The sequence below is a fragment of the Corvus brachyrhynchos genome, unplaced genomic scaffold (genome assembly GCF_000691975.1).
Source record: "Corvus brachyrhynchos isolate BGI_N302 unplaced genomic scaffold, ASM69197v1 scaffold434, whole genome shotgun sequence".
In the NCBI taxonomy this organism is placed as follows: domain Eukaryota; kingdom Metazoa; phylum Chordata; class Aves; order Passeriformes; family Corvidae; genus Corvus; species Corvus brachyrhynchos.
This window is the reverse complement of record NW_008238372.1, coordinates 826,499-853,540: the sequence shown is the minus strand read 5'-3', so window position 1 is coordinate 853,540 and position 27,042 is coordinate 826,499. Positions and strand designations below refer to the sequence as shown.

The 27,042-nt window shown below is 42.8% G+C and overlaps 1 protein-coding gene across 1 annotated transcript in view; it reads left to right on the top strand.

Annotated features, from left to right (window-relative positions):
• The first annotated feature begins 3,056 nt into the window (after window positions 1–3,056).
• HLCS (holocarboxylase synthetase) overlaps window positions 3,057–27,042 on the top strand; it is a 106,401-nt gene continuing 82,415 nt past the window's right edge. Inside the window, exons 1-5 of the mRNA XM_008635289.2 lie at window positions 3,057–3,088; window positions 3,154–3,349; window positions 8,125–8,287; window positions 9,960–10,864; window positions 13,815–13,997. Coding sequence (XP_008633511.2) covers window positions 3,057–3,088; window positions 3,154–3,349; window positions 8,125–8,287; window positions 9,960–10,864; window positions 13,815–13,997 — 1,479 coding nt within the window. The remainder of the gene's footprint in view (window positions 3,089–3,153; window positions 3,350–8,124; window positions 8,288–9,959; window positions 10,865–13,814; window positions 13,998–27,042) is intronic.

Genomic DNA, 27,042 nt, shown 5'->3' with positions numbered 1-27,042 from the left:
TGTGTTTGGGGGTTGGTGGCGGGCAGGGATTTGGGATCAGGAAAAATAATTCCCCCGCGCTGTCACAGCCACGGGGAAGGAGGGGGGGAGATCCAGGTGGTTTCTTCGGTAGGAGATGTTAGTTCGGGTGTGGTTACCTCTCCTCGCTGCTTGCTAGAGCGTGCTGGACTAGGAAATGGGCTGAGGGATGCTCTAATGTGCTACATGTATATATTTATATGTGCAGGGATTTGGGATCAGGAAAAATAATTCCCCCGCGCTGTCACAGCCACGGGGAAGGAGGGGGGGAGATCCAGGTGGTTTCTTCGGTAGGAGATGTTAGTTCGGGTGTGGTTACCTCTCCTCGCTGCTTGCTAGAGCGTGCTGGACTAGGAAATGGGCTGAGGGATGCTCTAATGTGCTACATGTATATATTTATATGTGTAGGTACATGTGTATGTATGAAGTGCAGGTTTGCAAGGACAGCAGTGGTTATAGGAAAGCTTGGCTGGGAGAGCTTGATGGAATTTCATAGAATCACAGAATGGTTTGGTTTGGAAGGGACCTTAAAGATCACCCAGTTCCAACCCCCTGCCATGGGCACAGAGCCCTGTCCAGCCTGGCCTCGGACACTTCAGCAGCCACATCTGCTCTGGGCACCCTGTGCCAGGGCCTCCCCACCCTCACAGGGAAGAGGTTCACAGGGAAGATTTTCTTCCCAGTATCTGTCTAAACCTGCTCACTTGCATTTTAAGGTCATTCCCCCTTCTTCTGTCACTCCAGGTCCCTGGGAAAAGCCTCTTTCCATTTCAGCAATGTACTTTGAGTACATATAAGGCTTTAGTCTATAAATTTATGCTGTGTTTGTGTGTTCAAGATTCATGTCAGGGGTTTAAAACGTTGCTGGATCTGTCCTGGAATGTGAACTGAGCCTTTGGTTACTGAGAGCTGCAGTCTCCTCCCCATACAAAACGTTGTTTTAAGTGAGGATAATGAAGCAAAAAATGAAAATCACAGTTTTGGACAAATGAGCAGGGGTGGGGGGAGGCTGTGGCAGGCGCCGGGGGGGGGAAAAAACTCATTGGGGCAGCAGCTGGCAGTGGAAAAATCCTATGCCTGAAGCAGTTCCACTTGGCAGTGCTGGCAGCAAAACTGAAAGTGAGCTAGCTTGACTTTTAGGATTAGAAGTAGAACTCCCCTGGCACAGCCCTCAAATAATCTGAATTACTTAAATGAATGTTGGATTTGTCTAAATTTGTCACTAAATGCCAGAATTGGTGTGGGTAAGGCTCTTCTCGATCTCTGCTTTTTGCTGATGTTGATGTGTGTGTGTTGGTGGGAATTATTTCGGTTGTTCCAGGCATTGCTGGAAAGGGATTTATGGAGCGTGTCAATGGCTAAGTGCTCTTTAGGAAGCAGAGAAGCTTTTCATAAGTTTGGTGGGTAAAGAGAACGTTTGCAGTGAGGGAAAACAAGATTAGAAATGCTGATGGAGTTGGTTCTATTTAAAACCAGGGTTTTTTGCTATTTAATGTACAGATTATTTCACACTTAAGAGCGATGGTGGCAATCTCAGAATCTTTCACAGCCAAGTTAAATGCTTAGTTCACATTCCAATAAAGCTCTTAAAAACCAAACAAAGCTGTGTTTAGAGGAGTTCTGCCTGAGTTGCCCTGGATTATTGTTTTGTGAAGAGGATTTCAGCTGGTTTCTGCTGATCTTTGCTCCACTGCTGCTCATTTCTGAAACAGCTTCTCCTCAGTCCTTGCACAGCAAGCACATTTTTTTTCTGTCTGCAGTGCTATTCATGCAGACTGATTTTATAATCTGCTTGGTTTATTGGTGTTTATTGGGAGCTGGGAAGCCCTCTGGGGAGCTGCAGCTTGGCATGAAGTTTGGCATAGACTTGGGGCTGTTATTCAATAAGTTTTTGTCTCTTTAAAATGTGTGATGACAGTGTTTGAGAATCCCTGGGGCAGGTCCTGTCGTGCTGCACCTCGGTGTGAGGGCTCTGTCCCTGCATCACTGGGGAGCTCTTTGCATCATCTGTGTAGAGATAAAAGCTTAACTAGTATTTTTTGGTTTTTTGGCTTCTGGGCAGCCAGCAAAGCTCCTTTGCTGTCTCAGTAGCTTGAACTATGGTCAGTAACTTAAGATACCAGCAGGTCATAAATCATAACCTGTAAAAGGTGCCTTTTTTTTTTGTTTGATCTTTAGCCAAATCAGATGTTTAAGATATTTTAAAGCTTCCTGAGTTCAGTTCACTTTCCCATGGGGGAAATCAGTGTTTGCTTGTGCAGCTTCTGTGCTCACTAAGGGTGGTTGGATCAGTGAACTGCCCCCAGAGCCTCAATATTCTGTGCTTTCATTTGGGATGTGCAGTGATGAACACATTTAGTGGTGGAATTTAGTGCCAGAGGGGAATTCTTTTCTGTTTCTGTATGGAATTACTGAAGGTGTGTGTTTGTAGTATGGCAGCAGCAAAAAAAGGTATTTCTAATGTTTGCCACTTTTAAAATACGACAGGCAAATCAGGTTCAATGCAAAATCTACATAAAAATTAAAAATTGATGGAATATTTTATGAGAACAGATTACTGAGAAGTTGTGAGGTGTCTCCAACATGTTTGTTGGTCTGCTGATTCGAGCTTTTGAGCTTAATTTGCTCCTTGGTGAGGGCAAGAGAGGGAATCTTTCGTAATTTAATGAAGAAAACATTTGTCCAATGGTTTGCTGAGTGGTGGATAGAACAACTTGCAGAAAAATCGATTCTGAATAAGTTATTTCTTTACATTTTATGAGTTTCATAAGGAATGAGGAGTTTTGATGCAGATGCATGAGGATTCAATATTCAGTGTGAATGGGAGAGGAGGATCAGCTGAGTGAGGGATGCTGCCAGTGGCAAATGTCCCACAAGAGTCCCAGTGCCAGTGGCTCAGTGGTTTTGTGTCCCACTCACTCTTCCTGTAAAACTGAAAGCTGCAGTTTGAGTTGACTTAAAAACGTGGGTTGTCACTTTTGGTTTTACTTTCAGTGTTCCTTTGTAGTGGTTCAGAACTTTATGCCTTTTTTGGTCTCATGGGGAACGTGAAAACATCATCACCCTTCCTGTAAGGCTGGAGGGTCAGATTTGAATTGAAGCTGGGTGTAATTTAAAAAGAAATTCTTAAATCAGCTGCTTCCTACACAGACTTATTTTCCTTTCCCGTTTCTTGCAGTTCCTTGATGACTTAAACAGGTGGAGTGTGCTTCTCATTTCTCCTTTTATTTACCCTGAGAAGCTGCTCACAGCAGAACACATAGCTTTTGTGACAGAAAGCATTTCTGCTCAGACAGAGAACGTGCAGAAAGGACCTGATTCTTCGAAGGAGGTGAGCAGCTCTCTTTGCTTCTTGCATAGAAGGGAGTCCAGATGGATTGTAATGTTCTTGGGAATAAAAAGGGAATTGCTTCATTCAAATCCCTGATAATAATTAAGCTCTGTTTTATGTTTCAAACAGACCCAGAGACGTTTTGTTGAGACTTTCCAGTAGCATTTTTCTCTGGCTGTGGGTGGGAATTGCCCCCCTGCTCTGGAGTCAGGATGGGAGAAGTTGGGATTCTTCAGCCTGAAGAAGAGAAGGCTCTGGGGAGACCTCAGAGCCACTTCCAGTGCCTAAAGGGGCTCCAGGAGAGCAACTCTGGACAAGGGCTGGAGGGCCAGGAGCCAGGGAATGGCTTCCCAGTGCCAGAGGGCAGGGCTGGATGGGAGATTGGGCAGGAATTGTTCCCTGGCAGGGTGGGCAGGCCCTGGCACAGGGTGCCCAGAGCAGCTGGGGCTGCCCCTGGATCCCTGGCAGTGCCCAAGGCCAGGCTGGACATTGGGGCTTGGAGCAGCCTGGGACAGTGGCCTTTGTGGAAAATCCTTCTCCTTCTCTTTTTTTAAGCCCCCTTTAGGCACTGGAAGGCTGTGAGAGAGGAGAGATGGATCCCATTGTCTCCAGGAAAGAGGAGAAAAGGGAAGATGTGCATGTCAGGATGTGTCTGTGCAGGCTGTAATAAAACATCTGGGCTGTCTGCTGGGATTCCAGAGCTCTTCCATGAATCAGGCTCTGCCCCAAGCTGGGATCACCCCTGGGGCCATGGATAAGGAGCTCTCCTGAGTGCCCCTGAAGGGCCATCTGTTCAGCCTGAAGAAGAGAAGGCTCTGGGGAGACCTCAGAGCCACTTCCAGTGCCTAAAGGGGCTCCAGGAGAGCAACTCTGGACAAGGGCTGGAGGGCCAGGAGCCAGGGAATGGCTTCCCAGTGCCAGAGGGCAGGGCTGGATGGGAGATTGGGCAGGAATTGTTCCCTGGCAGGGTGGGCAGGCCCTGGCACAGGGTGCCCAGAGCAGCTGGGGCTGCCCCTGGATCCCTGGCAGTGCCCAAGGCCAGGCTGGACATTGGGGCTTGGAGCAGCCTGGGACAGTGGCCTTTGTGGAAAATCCTTCTCCTTCTCTTTTTTTAAGCCCCCTTTAGGCACTGGAAGGCTGTGAGAGAGGAGAGATGGATCCCATTGTCTCCAGGAAAGAGGAGAAAAGGGAAGATGTGCATGTCAGGATGTGTCTGTGCAGGCTGTAATAAAACATCTGGGCTGTCTGCTGGGATTCCAGAGCTCTTCCATGAATCAGGCTCTGCCCCAAGCTGGGATCACCCCTGGGGCCATGGATAAGGAGCTCTCCTGAGTGCCCCTGAAGGGCCATCTGTCACCCTTGTTTCCTGGAATCGGGTTTCAAGCTCCTTCTTGGCACATCCACAGGTGCTCGTGGCCTGTCTGCTTCCCTGGAGGAGGATCCAGTGTTTTCCAGGTCACTTGTTCTGGGAGATGCTCCAGCAATCCTCTGTGCAGTGAACATGGGGAGCAGAGGGCTGGGTAAACAGATTTATCTGAGGCAGGGACTGGAGGACAGGTTGGGAATGGGCTCAGCTCCAGATTTGGGGCTGCAATCAGACTTTGAGTGCCTCCACCCTCTGCCAGTTCCAGAACAGAGCACGGATTTGGAGCATGATAGTCAGGAATGATGTCCAGAAGTGCTGCATCAGGGAAAATCCTTGGCTCCGTGGAGCTCCAAGTGTGAGGAGGCACCCAGAGCTTGGTGGGACCTTTTCTCCTCAAATCTTCTGGTCCTGCTTCCCACTGGGCACGTGTTTCCTTGGAGCAAAGCTGCATTAGCTGCTTTGGAAATGGCTTTATTGCCTTTGATGGAAGCCATGCAGGTGGGCCCTGCTTCTGAGATAAAGGAGCTGTGCCCTCCTTCTTGTCTCAGAGTGCACCTGGGCAGTGCTGGGCCAGCTCAGATGGGAGATTTTTATTTTCTTTATATTTTTTGGAGCAGAAAGATTCACAAAAACATCTGCATTGAAGCTCTAATTATCTATTCTTGTGGGATTTATTTATTTTTTTTAATCTTCTTGGGTTTGCTTTAGTTTTCTTTAGGATGGAAAATTTTGCATTCTTATGTGGACATTAATAATTAATTTGATATAACGAGTTCAAAAGTGGTAGTCCAGGCAACAAATCAAAACTGAAGAGGAAAAGGACTGCTGGATTATTTTGTTTACTGTTTTTCTGTGTGAAGTGCTCTTAATTTTGGTACCTCTGGCTGTCACCATAGCCAGGGGCTGTGGGAACACATTGCTCCTGGGAGAATTTCTGGCCAGAAAAGCCATTTTTTGTAGGACTGTCAGTGATCTGTGACTGTGAAAATGAGGTGGACTCAGAAAACAGGAGTAGGAATAATTGCTCATCTCTTGCTAAGAGCTGGCCTCTCGTCCTTTATTCAGAATTTTGGTTTCAAATCGTAGTAAGAAAGCTGGAAAATATTCCCTGAGGATTTTTGCTTTGCTCTGGAGCAAATGGATTGTTGCCTGAGCAGGATTGCAGGGTCATGTGTTTTGGCAAGAGCTTTACTTTGTGAGGTACTTCTGTGTGTTCACTTCATTTGCACTGTGCAGCAATAACTACATTCTCCATCGAAGATTTTACTTGGTGTCACAAAGAAAAGCTCAGGAGCTTGGGGCAGTTCTGGCTGGACTTGGTCACAGACATCCCCAGAGTGAAGTCTCACTGATCCCATCTCCAGGGATTCAGATGGATCATGGTCAGCTGTAGCTGCTTTCCCAGCAGGAGATTTTGTTCTGCTTTAGAACTGGTCACTACTGGTGTGCCCTGAAATAAATCCCATAATTCAGGGCTGGCGTTTCTGTGTGGTCCAGTCCTGGGGATGAGCATTGAGAAGGTGCTGGAGGCAGGAACTCGCTGCTGGAGTGACTGGTTGTTATTCCCAGGGGTTCAGGACCCCAGTGGCAAATCTGTCATGAATTTTTGGGCTGGTTCTCACCAACTGTGGGCTCTGGCTCAAACCTGTGACGTGCTCTGGTGTCACAGAGCTGGAGTTTAACCCTGAAGTTAAACCATGCAGTTGATCTCATGCTAAAAACCCACACACTGCTCCCCTTTTCCTTTTGGAAAGGGAATTTTCCACCAAGGGTCAGCGTCAGTCATGGATCAGAAGATATCCAGATGGATTTCTTGTTAGATATCCAAAGGCCAGAAATATAAATCTGGATTGAGAGCCCACCTGCAGAGCTGCCCCAGCCCTGGCACCAGCACAGGGAGGACGTGGAGCTGCTGGAGAGAGGCCAGAGGAGGCACCAGGATGAGCAGAGGGATGGAGCAGCTCTGCTGGGAGGAAAGGCTGCGAGAGCTGGGATTGTTCAGCCTGGAGAGGAGAAGCTTTGGGCTGAGCTCAGTGTGGCCTTGCAGGGCCTGAAGGAGCTGCAGGAAAGCTGGAGAGAGACAATTCCCAAGGCATGGAGGGCCAGGAGCCAGGGAATGGCTTCCCAGTGCCAGAGGGCAGGGCTGGATGGGAGATTGGGCAGGAATTGTTCCCTGGCAGGGTGGGCAGGCCCTGGCACAGGGTGCCCAGAGCAGCTGGGGCTGCCCCTGGATCCCTGGCAGTGCCCAAGGCCAGGCTGGACATTGGGCCCTGTGCAGGGGGGTGCGAGAGCGGCTGGGGCTGCCCCTGGATCCCTGGCAGTGCCCAAGGCCAGGCTGGACATTGGGGCTTGGAGCAGCCTGGCACAGTGGGAGGTGTCCCTGCCCATGGCATCCCATGGAATGGGATGAGCTTTAAGGTCCCTTTCAACCCAAACCCTTCTGGGATTCTGTGACTGAATGGTCTCATTCGGGTTGTGCTAATCACAAACTGCCTTTGAGAGTGGCTTAGGAAGGAGACAGAACCATTAGGGTTGGTTGTTCTTTCTTCTTGTTCCCTTGGGAAATACCACTGAATCAAAAGATGAATTCTTTTGGATGTTGTATAAACCATTTAATTGCAGTGAATAAAAAGGTAAATTTAGCTGATAGTCTAATTATGAACAAGTGGGATAACTGACAGCTCACCCTCAGTGTGTGCACTCCCTGTGAGTTTCTCCTTTGAGGTCTTTAATCAGTGTTTTACATCTGGTGTGTGGTGATAAAGTGCTGCAGCTGTTCTGTGGGAATTGCACTTTGTCTCCCAGCTTTTGGAACATATTCCATGGCAAGGGCTGATTTTTTTTTAGGCCATGAAGGCAGGTGCTGTTTCGTTGTCCCTAAATAATTCCTTCATGGGAGAACAACAGGTTTGTATATCCAATTGTGTCTCCTACTTGTGCAATGTTTCTTTCCTGGAGAAAGGAATTTTTGATGCAGATAAGCAGCTTGAACCCTCGGGGTTTAGTTAATGCTTCTGATAATTATTGTTAAACCCCTGTAGTTTACTTTTGTTCTTTTTATCAGCGTTCTTGCTTGGAATTTGTGCTGAAGGAAATAAATCCAAATAGATTTTTTTCTTCCAGAATGTGCCAATGCTCTGCTGCCATTTTGTTGCTTGAAACTTTCAGAGCCTTGATCTTTGGGAATGGTTCCTTTGTACTCCCAGTTTGCTCCCAACACTTGGTGTGGACGTTGTTCTCTTCCATCAGGGCTCAATCTTTGCTGCCTAAAGCAACCCTTCCTCAGTAAATTCTTTGGGTTGTATCCAATTCTCCTGCAATCCCTCTTGCAAAATCACAATACTGTTGATATTTGGGTCTTTTTCCATAACCTTTTCCAACTGAAAGCCATCCATATGCTCTGTTCTAGATTGTGAAGTGGTCAGACTTTTGTTCACCCTTGGCCTATAAACCTGGTGAACCTTTTAAGTTAATTGCTGAAGCAAGTGTAGATAATTTCAGTAGCCTTGGAATAGCCTTCCTGGAAGACAGGCTGCAGATGGATAACGGGATGGTGCCACACAGGATTGTTTGTAAGTATCCTCCTGATCATTTTTAACAGCACAACATGTTTGGTTTATGGCTCTTTCAGGACTTTGCATGTAGTCTTTATACCTACCTGAAAAATTGGCATTTATTTTGACAGAGTTTCCTTCCTGTTGGGATTCCAGGCAGTTGATCCCTCTGTAGCTCTGCTTTAATTTTATAGGAACATGGAATGGTTTGGGTTGGAAGGAACCTTAAAAATCATCCATTCCTACCCCAGGGACACCTTCCACTATCCCAGGGTGCTCCAAACCAGAAGTTAGAAAATATTTTCTCCAAGTCTTGACTGTTAGATTAACAAATCTATTAAAAAAAACCCAAACCAACCAAGAAAAACCATGAAGTTTTTAGGCAAATGTTCCCGTTTTTCCCATATTTGAAATGAAATTGTATTCAAAGATGAGCATGGATTGAGAACAATTTGGGGGTGGGTTTTTTTGGGGTTTTGTGAGGGTTTTATTTGCTGGGGTTTTTTAGTGTAGATCAGAGTGCACTGGCAGAAATTAAGGAGTGACAAAATCGACAACGTGTAGCTGGAGTGCAAGAGGGTTGGAATATTCTCCCAAAGGAATCTGATGGGAACTTCTGTCTCTTGGTGCTGTTCTGCACAAATATTCCCCCAAGGAAGGGTAGAAGCTGAGAGTGCCTCAGTCACTCCCTTTTTAAAATGTTTTCTGCCTCCTTTTGCTTCCAGTGCTGTGTGGAAGCTGCTCCAGGACAGGCTGGGGGAGGCTCTAGATGGAATAACATAGGTTGGAAGCTGTGAAATTCTCTTGGGATATAAAAAAAAAATGCTTTTTCAAGTTTCTGCTCCAAAGGGGATGTAGTTTCATAAGGAAGGGGATTGAACTTGGACCTGATGTGTTGTAACAAAATGTTGTTAATCAATTTTCTCACTGAGTTAAAAGCCTAATAAATTTATTTGGTTTTGTGTGAGTGGAGAAGGATTCAGTAAAATTTTTCAGACTTTGATTTGAAGTATTTTCATGGCTCAGCAGCTGAAGAAACCCTGCCTTGTGAAGTGTGTTTTTGCTCTCCTCTTAGTTTGCTCTGCACGTCATGCTGTCAATAATCATCTTTGCTCTTCTCAGTTGGATTTGCTACAAATTATCTTCGCATTTCTATCATTTTCAGGGAAAAAGGGGAATTTGTAACAGTTCTTCATCTTTTCTTGTTTTCCCTTGGATTCTTAGCTCCCAAACCTTGCTGTGGGTGTGTCTCTCTCCCTTTCTGCAGACTGAAATCAGTTCAAATATCTTTTGACTCCCTTTTCTTGTGCCAAACCTTCGTCTGCAACCTTCAGCAGTGCAAGAGACATGGTTCAATATCTGTATCTTACCCAATACCATCACTTTATTAGCTTATTTCAAAATAGTTCATTTCAAAACAGCAGCAAGTGATTTTAAACCCTGCCCTCTTTAAAAGAGCAGCATTTTTCCAGAGGTTGCTTTGTTTTGTCTTTAGATTTGTGTTATGAGCACAAATTCATGTTGTTCTGGGGGGGAAATTGGATTTGTTGTGTCAAATAAGTGAAATTCTTGCTGTTACAGAGTATTTGTACTGAAATGAAATGAAATTCTTCTGTGTTAGTGCTGTTTATCATAACTCTTTCGATATCATTGTTCTAACCCCTTTTTTTGTATCCTTTACCTTTTCCAGCTGTCTATTTACAGGAATCTGCTCTGAAGGAGTTGGCCCAGGAGGCACCATCCGTGAAAGAGCAAAGTGCAGACATGGATGCAGTAACTCCTGCTGGGAAATCAGGATTAGGACGAGGTGAGGAGGAGAAATCCAAGCTGGAGGAAGGAAGGGAGCATGAGGATGAAGTCACCAGCCCGTGTGACAAGGAGCCAGGAGCTGGGGAACATCACCACTTGCACCTTTCCAGCTGCCACGAGTGTCTGCAGCTTGAAAACAGCACCATCGAATCCGTGAAATTCGCCTCTGCAGAAAACATTCCAGAGCTTCCTGATGATTGCAGCAGCAAACTGGAGGAGAAGGAGGATGAATGTCTGGAAAAAGGAATAAAGAGGGTAAACCTTGCTGGAAAACCCCCTAATATATTGATCTACCTGGGCTCTGAGACTGCCAAAGAGAGGTTTGAGCAGGTGAAATCAGTCCTCAGGGAATGCATCGATGCTGAGAGCTACACCATCTACCAGCTGCAGCAGGACCAAGTGCTCAAAGATCCCTGGATTGAGAACTCCCTGCTGCTGGTCATTGCCACAGAGGAGCCCATTCCTGAGGGGAGCCACAAGCAATTTATGAAATTTTTGTCTAAAGGGGGGAAGATTCTTGGGTTTTCTTCGTCCTTCACCTTTGGGGGCGTGCAGATAAAGCGCAAAAACAAACTGAGGAAGGCTGTGCATGAGCTGGTGGTCTCTAAAAAGGACAGCCCTGAGGTGAAGTTGAACCTGCTGGTCAGTGGCTGTGTTTTTGAGCAAGGGATGAAGGAAGATGCCAGCAGAGTGAAGACATTGAGTCGGTTAAACAATGCTGATAAAGACACAGTTATTGTGCATCTGACTTACGGGAGCAGTGGAGGAGAAGCCGTCCTTTCCCAGGTACTGTGAGCAGGGAAGAATTCATTTCCTCCTTGCTGCATGCTGTGCAATCCTGAAAATGTTCCCTTGTCCCCATGGCATGTTCTTGGGGATTCCTGTCAAGGAGAGGTGTGGAATCATGGGATGGTTTGGGTTGGGAGAGACCTCAAAACTCATCCCATCCCAACCCTGACACCTTCCACTGTCCCAGGCTGCTCCAAGCCCCAGTGTCCAACCTGGCCTTGGGCACTGCCAGGGATCCAGGGGCAGCCCCAGCTGCTCTGGGCACCCTGTGCCAGGGCCTGCCCACCCCCTGAGGTGTAAATGGATGTCCTGGATGTACAAGGAGTCCAAATGCACGATGGTTTCACTTGCTCTTAGAGAATGGGAATGTCACTGCTGTTCCATTTCCTTGTTGTCACCACAGAGCCAGGCAGGTGTGGATCCGGCAAGATCACAGAGAGGGGTAAAACAAAGAACAGGTTTGTGTAGGGAGCAGGAATTTTACTCATCAATCCATGGAAGTATCTCCAAGAGGTGCCAGAGGATGGTGCCAGACTTCCCAGTGGTGCCCAGTGACAGCACAAGGAGCAGTGGCCATAAACTGAACACAAGAAGTTCCCCCTCACCATGAGGAGGAATTTCTTTCCATGGAGGTGACAGAGCCCTGGAACAGCTGCCCAGGGAGGTGATGGATTCTCCCTGTCTGGAGGCATCCCAAGCCCACCTGGATGTGCTCCTGTGTCACCTGCTCCAGGTGACCCTGCCTGGGCAGGGGGTTGGACTGGATCATCTCCAGAGATCCCTTCCAACCCCAACCCCTCTGGGATTCCGTCATCTTCCAGAGCAGAGCTTTCCCTTTCTGCCTGCTGGAAGCTGTGCAGGGATACAGCTTGAGCAGATTTTGGGAGGTGGGAAATACATCCCACAAAATCCTTACAAAAATATGAATTGTGGCCAAGCAAGAAGTGTAAAATAAACCTTGCTGGGAACTTGATTTTTTGTTTCCTGAGTCCATATCCAGGCTTTAAAGTTTTAAATGTTTAACATTCTGCACCTACCAAATAGCTCAGAGCACCTGGGGGATGGAATTGGGGGAGTCTAGGATGAGCCAAAATCATTCATTGCACTTAAAAAAAATATCCCAGGAAATAGGTGCCTCTCCAGTGTTACAGTGTTGTGATCTCTGGTAAAAAACCACCAAAACAGCCAAGCAACCCCCTCAAAAAATTAAACAGCAGATCAATTAAAGTGTTGATAACATTTTTTTCTTAGTTTTACTTTCTGGATAATGGGTGAGGAAGCTTCCATGGAAAGATCAGTATTGGTCACTGATAATTATTTAAGTTATTTAAATATTCCCAGCTAAAGTTTTAAGTGATGGAAAGGCTGATAGGAGGTACTTTATAAAAGGTTGGTGCCTTTTGCACTGGAAGTTTAGGCTGTTTCTAATACTTCTTATTTAGAAAATAAATCTGCCAAACACATTGAGAAAAGCAGAGCAAGATTCGTTTCCCAGTGGTTAAGTAGATGAAGTTAAGGAAATTAACAGCCAGATGAACAAACTTTATGAAAGGTTCTATTTTTACCAATATTTCAGGTAGAGAACTTTCTCAGGAGCCCAGAGCACTGACATTGAACTGCTCAGGGATCAGGTATCACCACTCTTGTAGCAGTTACAGAGCTCACAAATATTCAGGGGTGTCTTAGAAGTGATTTGTCTCTTACCATCTTAAATCTGCTGGATTTTTGGAAACTCTGTTAGACACAGTAGGATGCTTATGGCTTTTTTTGTAGGCAGCTCTGGCTCCCCTGTGCTGGCTGCTGCTGCTAGAAAATTGATTAGACACTGTTCCTGCAAGTTGTGCTTTGCTGCACCCTTTAAATTGATCCTGTAGAACTTAATGCTCCACAGGTTTCCCCCAGAAAAAAAAGAAAAGGCATTAGAACACAGCTTCAAAAATCAGATTAAAAGGATTAGTGTGACATTTTCTAATTCTAAATGACTTCCAGTCTGGATTTGAAAAGCCCTTTTTGTTTTCAGGGGACAGGCAGTGATGTCAGCCATTAAATATTCTGGCAGATTTGTTCCCCTTTTTTCTGTGCTCTCCTGGTGGGTGGGTGTGTCCTGCTTCATTTTTAATGTGTTTTTTACAATCATGGAATGGTTTGGGTTGGAAAGGACCTTAAAATCATCTCATTCCACCCCCTGCCATGGGCAGGGACACCTTCCACTATCCCAGGGTGCTCCAACCTGGCCTTGGACACTGCCAGGGATGAGGCAGCCACATTCATTCATATCCCTGAATTTCAATAAAAAAAATATAAAACACAAAGAGTATCATGAAATTTTGCAAAATGGAAGAAATGAACAAAAATAAGAGCTTTATTTAATAACATTAAATGAATCTGCAGAGAGTCCAAGGGCTTTGAAATATCTTGTAACACGAAAGAAAAACCAGACAAAAACGAGCCAAAAAGGAGGTGTGTGAAGGATTTTTTTTTTCTCTTGCATTTAATTTCAACTTTTAAGCATCTGCCTCAGCCTTGAGGAGTGATTTTTACCAGGTGAGAAAATAATTTTTTTAGACAGAAGCATTTCGTTATCTCTGCTGATTTCCTCTTAATTCATGTGACTTGCCTGAGTTCTCCATATCTTGTACAGCTTCTAATAAAGCCCTTTCAATTTTAATGGAGTTTCAGTTTTAATGGAATTTCAGTTTTAATGGAATTTTAATTTTAATGGAATTCTTGTTCAAGGCAGAATTTGCCCAACTTCACTGTTGGTTCTGGCAGACCTGAAAAGCAGAAGGTTAAATTTAAGTTGGCAAATGCAAGTTTGGTCAACTCCTCCAGGGGAAGCTCATTAAGAAGGGAAAGTTTGGGTAGGTTTCAGAGGAAATTGTGCTGTATTGTCAGCTGTGATTCCTGAATTGGAAACTGATTTTTTTTTTCTTTAATATCCTGCTAGGCCCACTTGGAACTGGACAGCAATTCCATGGATGTGCAAACTGAAGAGGATTTTAATTTGCTCAAGATGAGCAATTCCAAGAGATACGAAGTTCTCAAGGAGATCCTGACATCCCTTGGGCTGAGATGTGAACTGAGTGAAATTCCTGCGTTAGCACCCATTTTCCTGCTCTCTCCAGATGAGGTAAGCCTCCTGGGGTTTACCCTGCCAGGGAAATTCAGTGTTCTCTTAAACCCACCTTGCTTCTTGTGTGTGTTTTTGTTTGGAGAGTTCTCAGCAGATACTCCAGGTAAGCAAAAAGTGTTAATTTTTCATCCATCACTGTTTTGTTCCCTGCTAGGAGGAGTTCTGAATTTCACTGGGGGGGAATTGTGCAGGGTTAATTTCACTGTATTTCTCTATATTGCTGCATTTCTGTTTGCTGTATTTCTGTTAAGAACTTTTTGATGCTGTTCATTTTGAAGGCTGCAGCGAGCTGCAGAAAGAACTGCTTTAAAAAACAGGATTTCTTTTTCTTTGAAATCAAGGTAAAGAATTCTGCACAGGCTGGCAACAAAAGAGCAAATGGAAATGGTGAGGAGCAGAGCAGAGTGAGTAGGGAGGGGGGTAGGATTGCACAGGGAAAACTTTGATTCCTGAGGATGTTGTTGTATTTCCTGGGAATATTCGTAATTCAGTTGTCAGCTCTCAATGCTGGATCCCTCCCTTTGAGACACTGCTCTGAAGAATTGTGAGGAATATTTAAAGCAGTGATTTTAACTTGTTTTCCTTTAAAAATGACTTCAAAATTGTGTTTGAATTGAGTCTCTATTTGTGTGGCAGCCTGGAAACAAAAGTAAAAGCCATTTAACATTTTTCACTAATATTAAATGTGCTCCAGATACAAAACTTGTTTATTGAACTCTTCCTGTTTTTGTTCCCCTCTTTCACTCTGTTTTTTCATGGTTGTTTCTATCCAATGCCCTTGGACTTTTCAAACGTGCCATGAATTAAAATTCAGCTAATTTCTATCCAAACTTGCCATCTAGTGGCATATCCCAGGGTTGCAGACCTTCAAGTAAAGATATTTTAATTATATTTCCTTTAGTTAAAGTTTATACCGCAATTAGTTTTTAAATTTTTACTCATAAATTCTATTAATAAATTGTTTTATTCATACAGTTAATCAGTTTTTAATGTGGTTTAATGTGATTTTAATTGTTTTATTTACATATTCTAATGGTGTTTTGCTGGGTATAGTCATTGTTTCAATGCCTTTTTCTCTAGCCATGATATAATTGCAGAATCTTGTGTAGGAAGTTGCAACTTGTGCGTAACAACTACAGTTCCAAATGAAGAATAAAAATTAAAATTGAAAATTAAAAATAAAAAATAAACATTGAAATAAATAATGAATGTGTAATAATTTAGCTTTCTCACAAATTATTTGTTTTTCTCCATCCATCATGTTGTCCATAGGTCTCCTTGCTTTCCCAGACAGCCAGGAGATACCAAAAATGTGAATTATTTGAGGAAATCCTTGATTTTATTGACAACAAGGGATTTTGGGATGATTTTCTTAGCCTTCCCTATAATAAAAATGCCATAATGAGTCAATTAATGATAAAAGAAGCTCAAGGTCCTGTTAACAGATCCCAGAATAATGATGAATACTTTGTTGTTCCTAAGACTTGGCAGCTCAGGAATGATTCCTCACCCCCAAACTGGAGTTTCCATTGTGTTTAAAAACTGCTGGTACCCCTCACCTGCTCAGATTTTCCGAATTCATTTTAGGAACCCCAAGCTCCTTTTGCTTATGAGGAAAAAATAATAATCAGGTTTGCTCTGCATTTCCTACTCCATTAAGAAAAGATAAAGCTGAGGGGGTGTTTTGGTCATTTTAAAATTCTTTCCATTTTAAGTGCTGCTTTGGTGAGTTTGTTCTTCAATTTACAGCAGAGCTGTCCCTCATTCCCTGGGATTCCCTTGGTGTCTCTTGCACCTTTTATCACTTCAGAACTTTCACCAGACTTGTTTTCTGCTACCTTGTGGGCATCAAATAAAATTCTCAGCTTTATTCTACAAACAAATATCTCCTCCTGATTTTTCCTTTGCTTAAATTCCTGGACAATCTGTGTTTTTCTGCATCATTGTTGAGGTGCTGTTAATAATCCCATCAAACCTATGCTGCTGATTTATATTAATCTGATTATTAAGAATTTCAGATCTTCCTCTCCCTCTGTGGGTCTTGGTTGGTGCTTTTGCAGTGGAATTTTAAGCTGTTTCTGAGGGATGGTTTGGAAATTCTTCTCTTTTCCTCCTTAGGATTCCCATTTTGGAGTTTTAATTTCCAGTTCATGTGGTTATCACAGACCTTAAAAACCACAGTCTTGCTGCATGGGTTAAAAAAAGCCAACAAAACATGAGCAGAACTGGAATTACTGTATTTTAAATTCAAATAAAAGCTCTGCTATCTGAATAATGGATGGCCATGTCCATCTTTAGGAGGTTTAAGGGGGAATTTTGCTACAACAGCAGCAAAGGCAGTGTTTGAATGAAGAACAATTGAAATGCTGGTTGAAAGTTTAATTAAATCTACACAACTTGATGCTAAGTGTAATTTTAGAGGCCAGTATTGATACCAAAACACAGCACCTTTGTCTTTTCTTCTTGCCTTGCTGGGCTGCAGAGCAGTTGAGCAGATTGTGAGGGAAATTCCGTGTCCCTGTGGGGAGGGGGGACTCCAGTGGCCAAACCTCTGATCCTGTCGTCTGGCACCCACATGTTCAGTGGCAGCTCCAGGCACAGAGATCTGATTTTTTCTGCAGCTTTGCCCCTAAACTCTCAAATATTTGCTCTTTCAGCCACCTCCAAGGATAATTTTTCAGACGTAAATGCCAGGATTGTGTTTTATTGCCGGGAGTTTCAGCCTAACATCTCCTAAGTTTCAAACCAAGGATTTACTCCTTGAAGAATGAGATTTGTCCCAGTGGTGATTATTCCCATTAGGAATTGTTACACCCACACATTTGCTCATCTTAAAACTTGAGTAGAAACTCCTCAGGCTCAAAATTCTTTGTGTATTTGGGTAACTCAGTAGCTGGAGCAGAAGCAGCTCAGTCAGAGCAGATTTCCATGTCTTGATTCTGGGGTGGCATCGTCTGCTTTTAAATTCCAGGTCCATTATGTCAGCCAAGAAAATATGGAATTACTTTATCCTGAATAAATCTTCCTTTGAGGGTGGGAAATTTGAACTCTCAGCTAACACTATAATGAACCCTGATTTCAGGGTACATTTTGAGACAATTGTTTCTGAAATGTTGCCATGCATATTCATGGCGGTTGTAGGGCTTGAAATTCAACTTCAGGGAAACTTGAGGGTTTTTTTAAAATTTCCAGTGCTAAGATCAGGGGTAGTTACACTGAAACTCCAAAGTTGTTGTTGCTGTCCAAGTTTTTGGTTTACAAGTGAACCAAAAATGTATAATCTACAAAATAGGAGATTTGCTTGTTTTCTCTTATCCTCAGAGCATGAGATTCATCCCTGCCTTACAGGCAGTCGAACAAAAAACAAGAGCTCTTTGGAATTAATTATTCCAGAAAGGAAATTTGCTCTTTTCTCTGGCTCAGAAGTAACAGAAGAGCTGAGGAAAATGTTGAATGAACAGACTATGTGAGAGACCTGAATTAATCACTGATGAATCATTTGTGTCTAATGTTTTTTACTTTTTTAATGTATTACATGTATTATTGGAAGTAAGAAAAAACCTTTGTACTTGAAAGCTTTTCCCAGTTTGTCTCTTGGCTAGAAATGAAAATATCTTTCAAGGCAAAGTTGCTTGAAAGAAAAAAAGATGAGATAAAGCAGTGTGAATGCATCTGTACCAGTAAAAATGTGTCTTTGCTGAAGCACCTTACTGGTTTTGGGGAATGGATTTGATGAATGTGTGATACTTTACCCAAGGACTGATAACAGTGCTGTCAACTAAAAATATCTGTAATTGAACTCTGTGGATTTAGGGCTCTTTTCCATAATAAATTCACTTGGGTTGCAAGGCTTTGAGTTGCCTGTGTGGGCGGGGAGGATGGGTTTGCATTTGCTTGGTTTGTGTTCTTCCCTCTCCCCTCCTCAGATTCACTTTTGTTGCTTTATAACAAGAACTTCCAAACCCAGAAGGGATACAGAAACCAGAAAGCAAACTGGTTTCAGTGTTGTCCTTCGTGGGAAGTGTCAGTGTCTGGATTCTGATAATGAGTCCTGCTGTTTGCTGGTGTTGGAGTGTGTGGTTCTGAAGGGAATTGTTCTCCAAGAATATGGTTTTTGACAGTCTGTGCTTCATTTGTTTCCTCTTGTTGCTTTATTGGCACTCAGGATAATGAAATTACGTAGGGATTGTGCCCAAACTCAACAGTTCAGAGCTGCTTTGGTCTGGTTTTTGTATCTCAGTGATATTTCCTCTTGTACCCCAGGGAACATTTGTAACACTTGTCCCACGGTCCCATGGTAGAATAAATTCTGTGTATTTTAGCACATATTTCTTTTTCTTCACAGTTTTCTATTACTCTGCACACCTTTATTAGTGTAGTTTCCTCATAGAATTGTTGGTTTGTGAGTTAAATTAGTAAATTTTTGGGTTCGGATGCTTTTCACAGGTAGCCTGGAGCAGAGGAGGCTCAGGGGGGACCTCACTGCTCCCCACAACTCCCTGCCAGGAGAGGGCAGGGAAAGGAGGAGAGGAAATGGCCTCAAATGGCACCAGGGGAGGCTCAGGTTGGAGATTGGAAACAATTTTTCCCTGCCAGAGTGGTGAGGCCTTGGGATGAGCTGCCCAGGGAGTGCTGGAGTCACTGTCTCTGGGAGTGCTCAGGAGGAGTCTGGATGTGGCCCTTGGGGACAGGCTTTGGGGTGCTGCTGGTGCTGCTGGGGTGGCACTGGGTGATCCTGGAGGGCTCTTCCAAGTCTTGATGATTCCGTGACATCAGGAATAGCAACAGTGACTGTAGATCAAAGGCATGGGGAAGAAGATGGTGGGGCTGTTGCAGTTAAACCATGAGACACGGGCACAGGAGACATTCTTAGAAAAATTTTCCTGGCTCTTTGTTCAGAGGCAATTTTTTTTAACCAACCTTATAGTGTAACATGGCTGTGAAACTCTAAAAGGCTTTTTACTGGTTTGTGAGGTGAAAACTCAGGTGGTCAATTGAGAGAGTTCATCCTGGTGGGAAACAGGATTGGATTGACAAATGAACTTTGTTTTTGCTGCCTCCTGTAAATATGGCTTTAAGGTGAAGGAGGGCAGGGTTAGATGGGAGATTGGGCAGGAATTGTTCCCTGGCAGGGTGGGCAGGCCCTGGCACAGGGTGCCCAGAGCAGCTGGGGCTGCCCCTGGATCCCTGGCAGTGCCCAAGGCCAGGCTGGACATTGGGGCTTGGAGCAGCCTGGCACAGTGGGAGGTGTCCCTGCCCATGGCAGGGGTGGCACTGGATGGGCTTTAAGGTCTCTTCCAACCCAAACCATTCTGGAATTCTCTAATTATTAGAAGGCTGGATTATCTCCTAATTTGTTCACTCTCAAAACTTTCTCCAGCCTTCTCCCTGGAGCTGTTTTTTGGGGAAAGGCTGGCATGCTGCAGGTATTTCCAGTGCATTCACCAGTGACTCCAGTACTGACCAGCGTCCCTGCCCAGCTAAACCGCGTTAGTGTTGGCATGATACTAAAATCACTCTGTTGCTCCCCAAACTGGATGCAGTTGAGGCTTTTCCTACAGCTCCTGTGGTGAGGGGAAGGTGTTTGCCACCAGGGGACACTTCTGAGCTGGATTTCGAGGGGAAAACCAAGGAAGGGATGGAAAGCATTTTATGCAGAGTGTGTGTGTACATAGATTTGCATTAAAATATCTTTGCATGTTTGCAGCCACTGCCCTGTATAATATTTCCTCGGTTTTAAAACAGCCTTTGAAATTCCACAGGATTTGATGGCATGTAGTGTCAGGATACAGCAAAACATTTCCAATTAAGAAATCTTGATGGGAGATGAAGGGAACTCCAAATGTGGAGCCAAGTAATTCCAGGTGGTGGTTAAAGATACCTTTCCCTTTTTTGCTGTTTATCTTCAGGGAGTATTTCCCATGTATTTAGGGGAGAGGGAAAGGGAAATCTGGCAAACATTCCCTTTATTTTACACTTCTGTACTTCAAATTTTGTTTTCCTTCTTGCAGGATGGCAGCAAACATGCTGTTCCTGTTAAACAAGCATACAGCACATTTGTAGGCACACAATAATGAACAGCATTCTTACTTTGCATTCTGGTTTGTAAACAACTTTTGGGCCATGTATTGATTCAATAAATGTTTTTGAGGATCATTTAGAAAATGTAGGAAGCTTTGAGGAGTGAAAGAAAATATGTTGTTTGTAGCAATCTCCATAAAAAGGGTCTTTATACTGCTGTGAGAACTAAAAGTTAATGCCTTTTGTACCGAGTAGCATTTAATCTTTCTGTGGAGCTGACTCTGATACGAAATTATGATGTGCTGGCATCTGACCAAAGTGCCACTCATGGAATTGGATTCTCTCATGTTTCAAGGCTGGCTTCGAGTCAGTGTGCATGATACTTCACAACCACTTTCTTCACCAGGCGTGTTCCTTCTGTACTGGAGAGAATGGAAAATGTCATTATCCCCCCAGAATGGCTTATGTAATATATATTTAAAACATTTCTGATCTTGGGCTGCTGCTGGCTTCTCACTCTTGAGATGACAGAGAGCAGCACCAGGGCTGAGCATTTCTTGAGTACAGGTTACCCAGCAGAGTGGTGAGGCTGAGTTTTCTTAGTTTCAGTTTTATCTTGGAGTTTATAATCGGAATCTGAATTTAAAGTCAAACCTGTGGTGGCAGATTGATCCAAATGGAGGCGTCACATTCTGCCTTGGTGTGAAGGCCATAGTAAAAGTGGCTGGGTGGGGATTTTGTTTCAGCACTCCTGATAAAGCCTTTGGAGCCAGGGCTGCCTGGAGCAGATGGGGGTTTGGAGAGCAGGAATCCCGGACTTGTGACAAACGCTGCGGATCCGCGGCCATTTGGCACCGCTGCGCCCGCTCTGACCTCACTGCTAAAGATCTGACAAAAGTGGAGGGTTTCCAAGCATAAAAACCCCATCAAGATTCCCTGACTGTCCATGGGCCCTGCAGCTAATTTATGGAAGTGAGACTGGGAAAATGAGAGCAGGCTTGGCATCAGCTGGAGCCCGGCGAGATCCTCTCGAGTTACCATTGCTCAGAAGTGACGCCTCCTTTCCACAATGGGAAATTGTTGTAGTGGTTGTCTGACAATTTCATTAGGGCTCCTTTTGTAGCCTCACTCCTAAACAAATTATGGCCAGAACATGTCTTTAATTAATAGAGATTTTAATTACAGGGACAAGTTGAGTAAATATATAGATAAATAAATACATATAAGTGAGAGGAAATAGAGGCATCTTCTTGTATCGCTCTTCAAAAAAGATAAAAGTGCAAACTTCAGCTGCTTTTGGAACACTGCATTTGCAGCATTCAGGTCTTCTGAATATGTATTTTATTCCTTTGACAATTCAGTTATGCACTAATGTTATCAGAAAAATAATTGCCCACCACATAAAGGTGATTATTTATGTTTATCAAGCTGGATTTATTCTGTAGAGTTAAGATGGGAGTTGGAGTTAGCGAGTTAAAAGATGCTGTGGTGTTCTCAGAGTTTGTCACTGGATAAAGACTCCAAAAAAAAGTTATCAGGTGTGACTTGTGCCAGCAGTAGATGGGGAAGGGACTGCCTTGGTGAATCTGTCATGTTTATCCCTTGACAGTTCATTTCCAGCAATGATTTCTGACATGTTGAGGAAATCATGAAATTCCAGGTGCAAGGGGACTGGAATTTGGCATGGGCCTATCTGGCTGACACGATGCAGTTCTTAGAGTGAAAAGCTGATTAAAGAACAGCTGTCAGCTTAAATCAGAAAGTTTGCTGTCGTTTCTACTGCAACTGTCCTGTGAAAGCTCTTTTTTTGGGGTTGCAGTGGGTGTTCCCAACGAGCAGAACGTGTTACAGTTTAATAAAGCTCTGTACTCACTTGGCACTTGGACTGGTGACATGAATGACAAAGGATTTACGGGAATACCGGGGCAAGTTTTTCTCAGAAGGAAGAAAATAAAAAGGGAAGACATCTTGTGCTGTCTGTTTTCATGGTACATGTATTTTTCTTCTACCAGGAAAAGTATCCTGTGTAAAGGTCCATCAGGGCAACTTGTATTTTACAGTTAGATCACCCAGAGCTGCTCTTCACAGGGTGACATGGTTTCATTTCAGGAATTTCAGCTGGTCAGAGGTTTATCTCTGCCAGCATTTCCTAGAGGGTGCACAGCAGTGATGAACTGTGGTCCTGCATCTGTCTAATTCCATAATTCTATATACAGGCTCGTGTATGTGTACAGGTGTGTTAATATGTTTAAAAAATACATAATTATTTAAATGTGTATAATTTCATTGTGTTAGCCATATTGGCCACCTCAAGTTTCAGAAATTATCTCCTTTCTTTACCCATTTCTTCCTAAATACACAAGATAATAAAAACAAGTCAAGTGCCAGAGGCCCAGAGGAGACCAGAGAAGTGCTCCAGCCCTGAGAAAAGTTGGGGTGAGAGTTATCCATGCACTGTGTAAATCAGAGCATGCTCCTTGACTGATGAGGATAAGAACTTTTTTTTTTTTTGGAGGGAAAAAATGCAGGAGGAAGAGCTGGTGGATCTGGTTTGATAGCAGATGAAAAAGCAGAGGCTGTGTGGGAGGAGGAGAGAGGGGAATGGGGCAACAGCTGAAGAGCAGAGGTAAGGAGCAAGACTTGAACACAGAGAAAATAACCTTATTATTGCATTTTCTAGCATTCCCTACAGCTGCTACTTGTTACAGACATATCTAATAATTTTAGCTATAAAAACTGTGCTACTTTGGACTGATGGTTTCACTAAAATGTGGGACAATGTTGGATTTTTACAGCTTGTTTTATTGAGAATCACTTCCCTGATCTAGTGTGTGTTGTTTCTCAAGTCTGTACTAGATTGTGCTGCTGAACTTATCTAAGAAATGTTTTAAGAACTACTTCAGAAAACATTTCAAAATACACTTCTTGATTTGTAAAAACAAATAAATGTATCATTAAAATAATAGTAAAAGCCAAGCCTTAGCAGGATCAGTATCGAGGAGATTTTAACACGGAAAAGGATCTTTTCTTCAGTTTGAGAGTATTGATTGTAATAAATTTACGATTTTTGCACGTGGTGAGAACTAAAATTTGGAGTTCAGATCACCTAGAAACCAAAATGTTTCAAAGTGGGTTCACAGATTGCTGAGTCCCAAAACATTTGCTGGACAAACAACCCACTTGTGAATTTTTAGTCAGCTTCTTGCCTTCAATATAGACTTAGAGAATTCCATGTCTTAACACCTTCAGCCAGAGAATCTAAATAAAAATAAGGCCGTTTTCATTTGCTGAGGGAAGGGAAGAGAGATGCTGGATATAATGTGGATTACTGAGCAATACAATTATGGCTCCTTTTTTTGTGATAGTTTTTTGATGTTACACTTGCAACAAAGAAATGAATCACAGTTTCTTTTGTCATTTACCATTCATCTGATGAGTAGGTCATAACTTAAGTAGAAAAGGTTACATTGGTCTCATTGTTAAAATAATTTAAAGTCAGAGCAGCATTCAGTTGGAGAAAGTGTCTCAGTTTCAAGAGCTGTGCCTGGATGCTCCCCACCTATGGAATAAAGTCAAGTTTCAGGAACTCAAAAACATCTTAAGATCCTCGAGAGTTCAAAGAACGATTTTGTGCGAGCACGTCTCAGCATTTCCATGGAGTCAGAATCGATGAAAATTAATTCCAGGAGGTATTTCTGAAATTCTTCTGCAAGATAAGGAAAAATAATTGTGTTTTGATGCACGATTGTCAAGATCTAAATAAAAAATTGCATCTGGCATGTTTTGACTTTAGAACTTATTACATGAAGCGAGCAATTACCCGTGCATTTTTCTGGTCTGGAAGACATTTCTTCTTCCCAAGATGGAATTGTTGGTTTTAGGACTAGTGAATGTACCACAGCTCCTTGTCAGGAGCAGCAGCTGCAGACAGAACTTTTATCTGGTTACTTTACCATTTTTTAACTGTATTTTGGGTGTTGGTATCAGTACAATTATTTGCTGATGGAAAAGAAAATACAGTAGCTGAAAGCAAATGCTAATTCCTACTTTTTTGCTTCCTTAGAGAGAGAGGCACTTTCCCAATGTTACCATAAGCAGTAGGAGCTGCAAATTATTATAAAGATTTGAATTTCCAAGGTTTTGTTAGAAATACCTGGAGACACTTAAAGCTGGACTTCTGTCTGTAGAATATTTCTATTATTATTATTATTATTATTATTATTGCTTTTTGCAATTATGGGAAGTTTTTCCTTCTACCTGTTTTAGCCATAGGCAGCATGTGGGAGGGTAAATGTTGGATTTGGTGTTTCAGTCCAATGGTATTTCTGAATAGACAGAAAAGATAAGGATTTGCTTTTGGTATCTCTGCAGCACTTTTGGAGGTGGAAGTGGACTTCTCTCTAAATATTTTGAAGCTTTTTTCTATCCTAGACAGTCCACTTTAATTAGCAGCCCAGGATTAGCAAATTAGACATTTTTGAATTGCAGTAAACTTTAATATAATTATTGCTGCCCTTATTGCTCCATACAAAACAATTTCTCCATCTGTTCAAGGACATTTCTTCCTTTTAGAAGCATTTGGTAATTTGCTGGTAGAATTTCACTTTCACAGCCACTGTCACAATCCTCTTTTTTTTTTTTTTTTCACAAGTTTGACAAACTGGAAGGCCATATCAAACTTTAAACTCAAAATTAAATAATAATTGTTTTGCTTTCAGTCTCCTGTTTCCCCGGCAAATTATGTTCAAGAAACAGACCCAAACTATGTTTATTTAACCAAGGATAAATTAATCACTAAATGTCACGTGTTGATACGGATTTTGTCTGCTTTGAGTGCATTAGTTTGTGTGCAACTATTCTGGAAGTGCATTTTAAACTCCTTTTTTCTGCATTTTAGTACTGATTGAAGTAATCCCTGAAACTTTTTCCTTCAGGACAATTTATTTTTAGAAGTTACCCCTTTGGTTTGGGACTATTAATTATAACGTAATAACTTTCAGCAAAGTTGGTTCATATTTAATCAGTTAAAAGTTCATCTTTGGAGTTGATATGTGGTAGAATATAAAATTTTTGATCCTTTTGTGACACTAAAAAGAAAAATAACCAAGGTCAGGACAGTGTTTCAAAAGCATGGACGGAAACAAAAACACTTCTGAAGTCAAGAGAACCTGGACAGAATGAAGTGAAAAGAATCCTTGCCTGGATTAATATGTTAAATGTTAAAATGTTAATGGGAAAAATCTTTTTCAGGCGTGCAATTCAGATGAGTCTCAAAAAACAAAAGTGAGAGATGTTTGCATGCACTGTAGTTTGATTTTAGTCAATTTGAGTTCTGTCTGGGCTGTGTTCTACATGAAGTGTTGCACTTTGGATTAACTCCTGTTTCACAGTTGGTGGAGCACAAATATCTGCAGGGGCAGAAACAGGTGGCTGACCTCAGAAACAAGTCAGGAGAATCCAAAATCCTTCGGGATAAAGAATGTGCCATTGTCAGAAATGCTCCTCCCTGCCTCTGTGTGGTTCTGCAGAACAATTCTCATGCACTGCCTCAGCCTCAGGTCTCTCCTTGTCTGATTCTTTGAGTGCCTCGTTTCCCAAAGCTGCTCCCAAAACCCTGAATTTCAGTCCTGAGCTCTGACTTTGGACGTGGAAATCCAAACATGGCCTTGTGGAGTAGGAGCTCGTGGTGTGTTCGACTTGAGGCAAACCCTGGGTTTGTTCCATAAAATTTGGCCTTATTTCTGTGAGGGTTAAATAAGTTTTATGTCCAGCTTTACAGGACAGATTATATTTGGGGCATTTCTTTCCCCATTTCTCCCTGACCACTGCAGAAATACTTTCAGCTCTCTCCAGAGGCTCTGGAACTCATTCTGGGTCCCTAGACCCAAGGTGCAGTGTAGGATTGGATCTCCATCTTCCTGGGTTTCTTCTGAGGGAAAAATTCTACCCCTTTGCTCTGAGCAAGGTTCAATCCCAGCAGGAGAAAGTGTTAAATCTGAAAAGGCTGAAAAAGGAGGAAATAATTACAACGGGTTAAAAACCACACGGCTGGGATAGCTGTAAATGGGATTTGGATCATCCACTCTCACAGCTGAGTGTTGTGTGAATACTGTGTTTAAATACTCTATTTTCAACCGTGTTTTGTAAGAAAAATTTATTAATTTCTGATAAACTGGACATCAGTGAGGCTTCTTTCAGGGTTCTCCATTTGGTATCCAAGTTTTACATTGCTGTATATGTATATGATGAAGCATGAAGTTTCTTTGATACTCTGCTAAATAAAAAGCAGATTTACTTTTTTTTAAACTTTTTTTTTAAACTTTTTTTTTTACTTTTAAAAGAAATAATCCCATGCTGTCATGTTAATTTTTTTGAAATATCTTTGATTAGCAAAGAGATCTTAAATGAAAGTTAGTCAGCGTTAGCTTAATACTGGGTTTCGTCTTTGCAGTAGGTGTTTATAAATAACAGACCAAGCGTATTTTTGCCATTATAGCGTATAATTTCCGAGAAATTCTTCCTTTCCAAGATGTTCCTTTTGTAATTTATAAAGCACTCTGTCAACCTGAATGTGTTTTAGAAAGGAATATAAAATCCATGACCCATGTTGAACATCAGCCGTGCAGCTTCAGGGACGGGGCTGCGTTGTAATCCCTGAGCCGTGGTCCACGTGAAAACGTGGTGTGGTTTCACCTTAATATTTCACAGGCATTTCTTTAGCTCCAAAACCCCTCCAGTGTGACAGAGTGGGGAGGTTTTTTTCCTCAAAAGAGGCAAAAATGAGGTCCAGCTGAAAGCTGGTCGTTGGAGTTTAAAGCGTATTTGCAGTGCTAAGAGGAGAATCTTGGGCTCCTGTGCTGCTATTTCATATTCACGAACACTAAATTCATTCACATTTGATGTGTGTAACCCTGCTGAAAGGCAAAACAAACCTGATGGAAAACCCTCAGCTAAGAATTGTGTATTATCAGTGCGAAGAAAAAATATTTTCTTAGGTTTTATTTACTTAACTCATTCTACT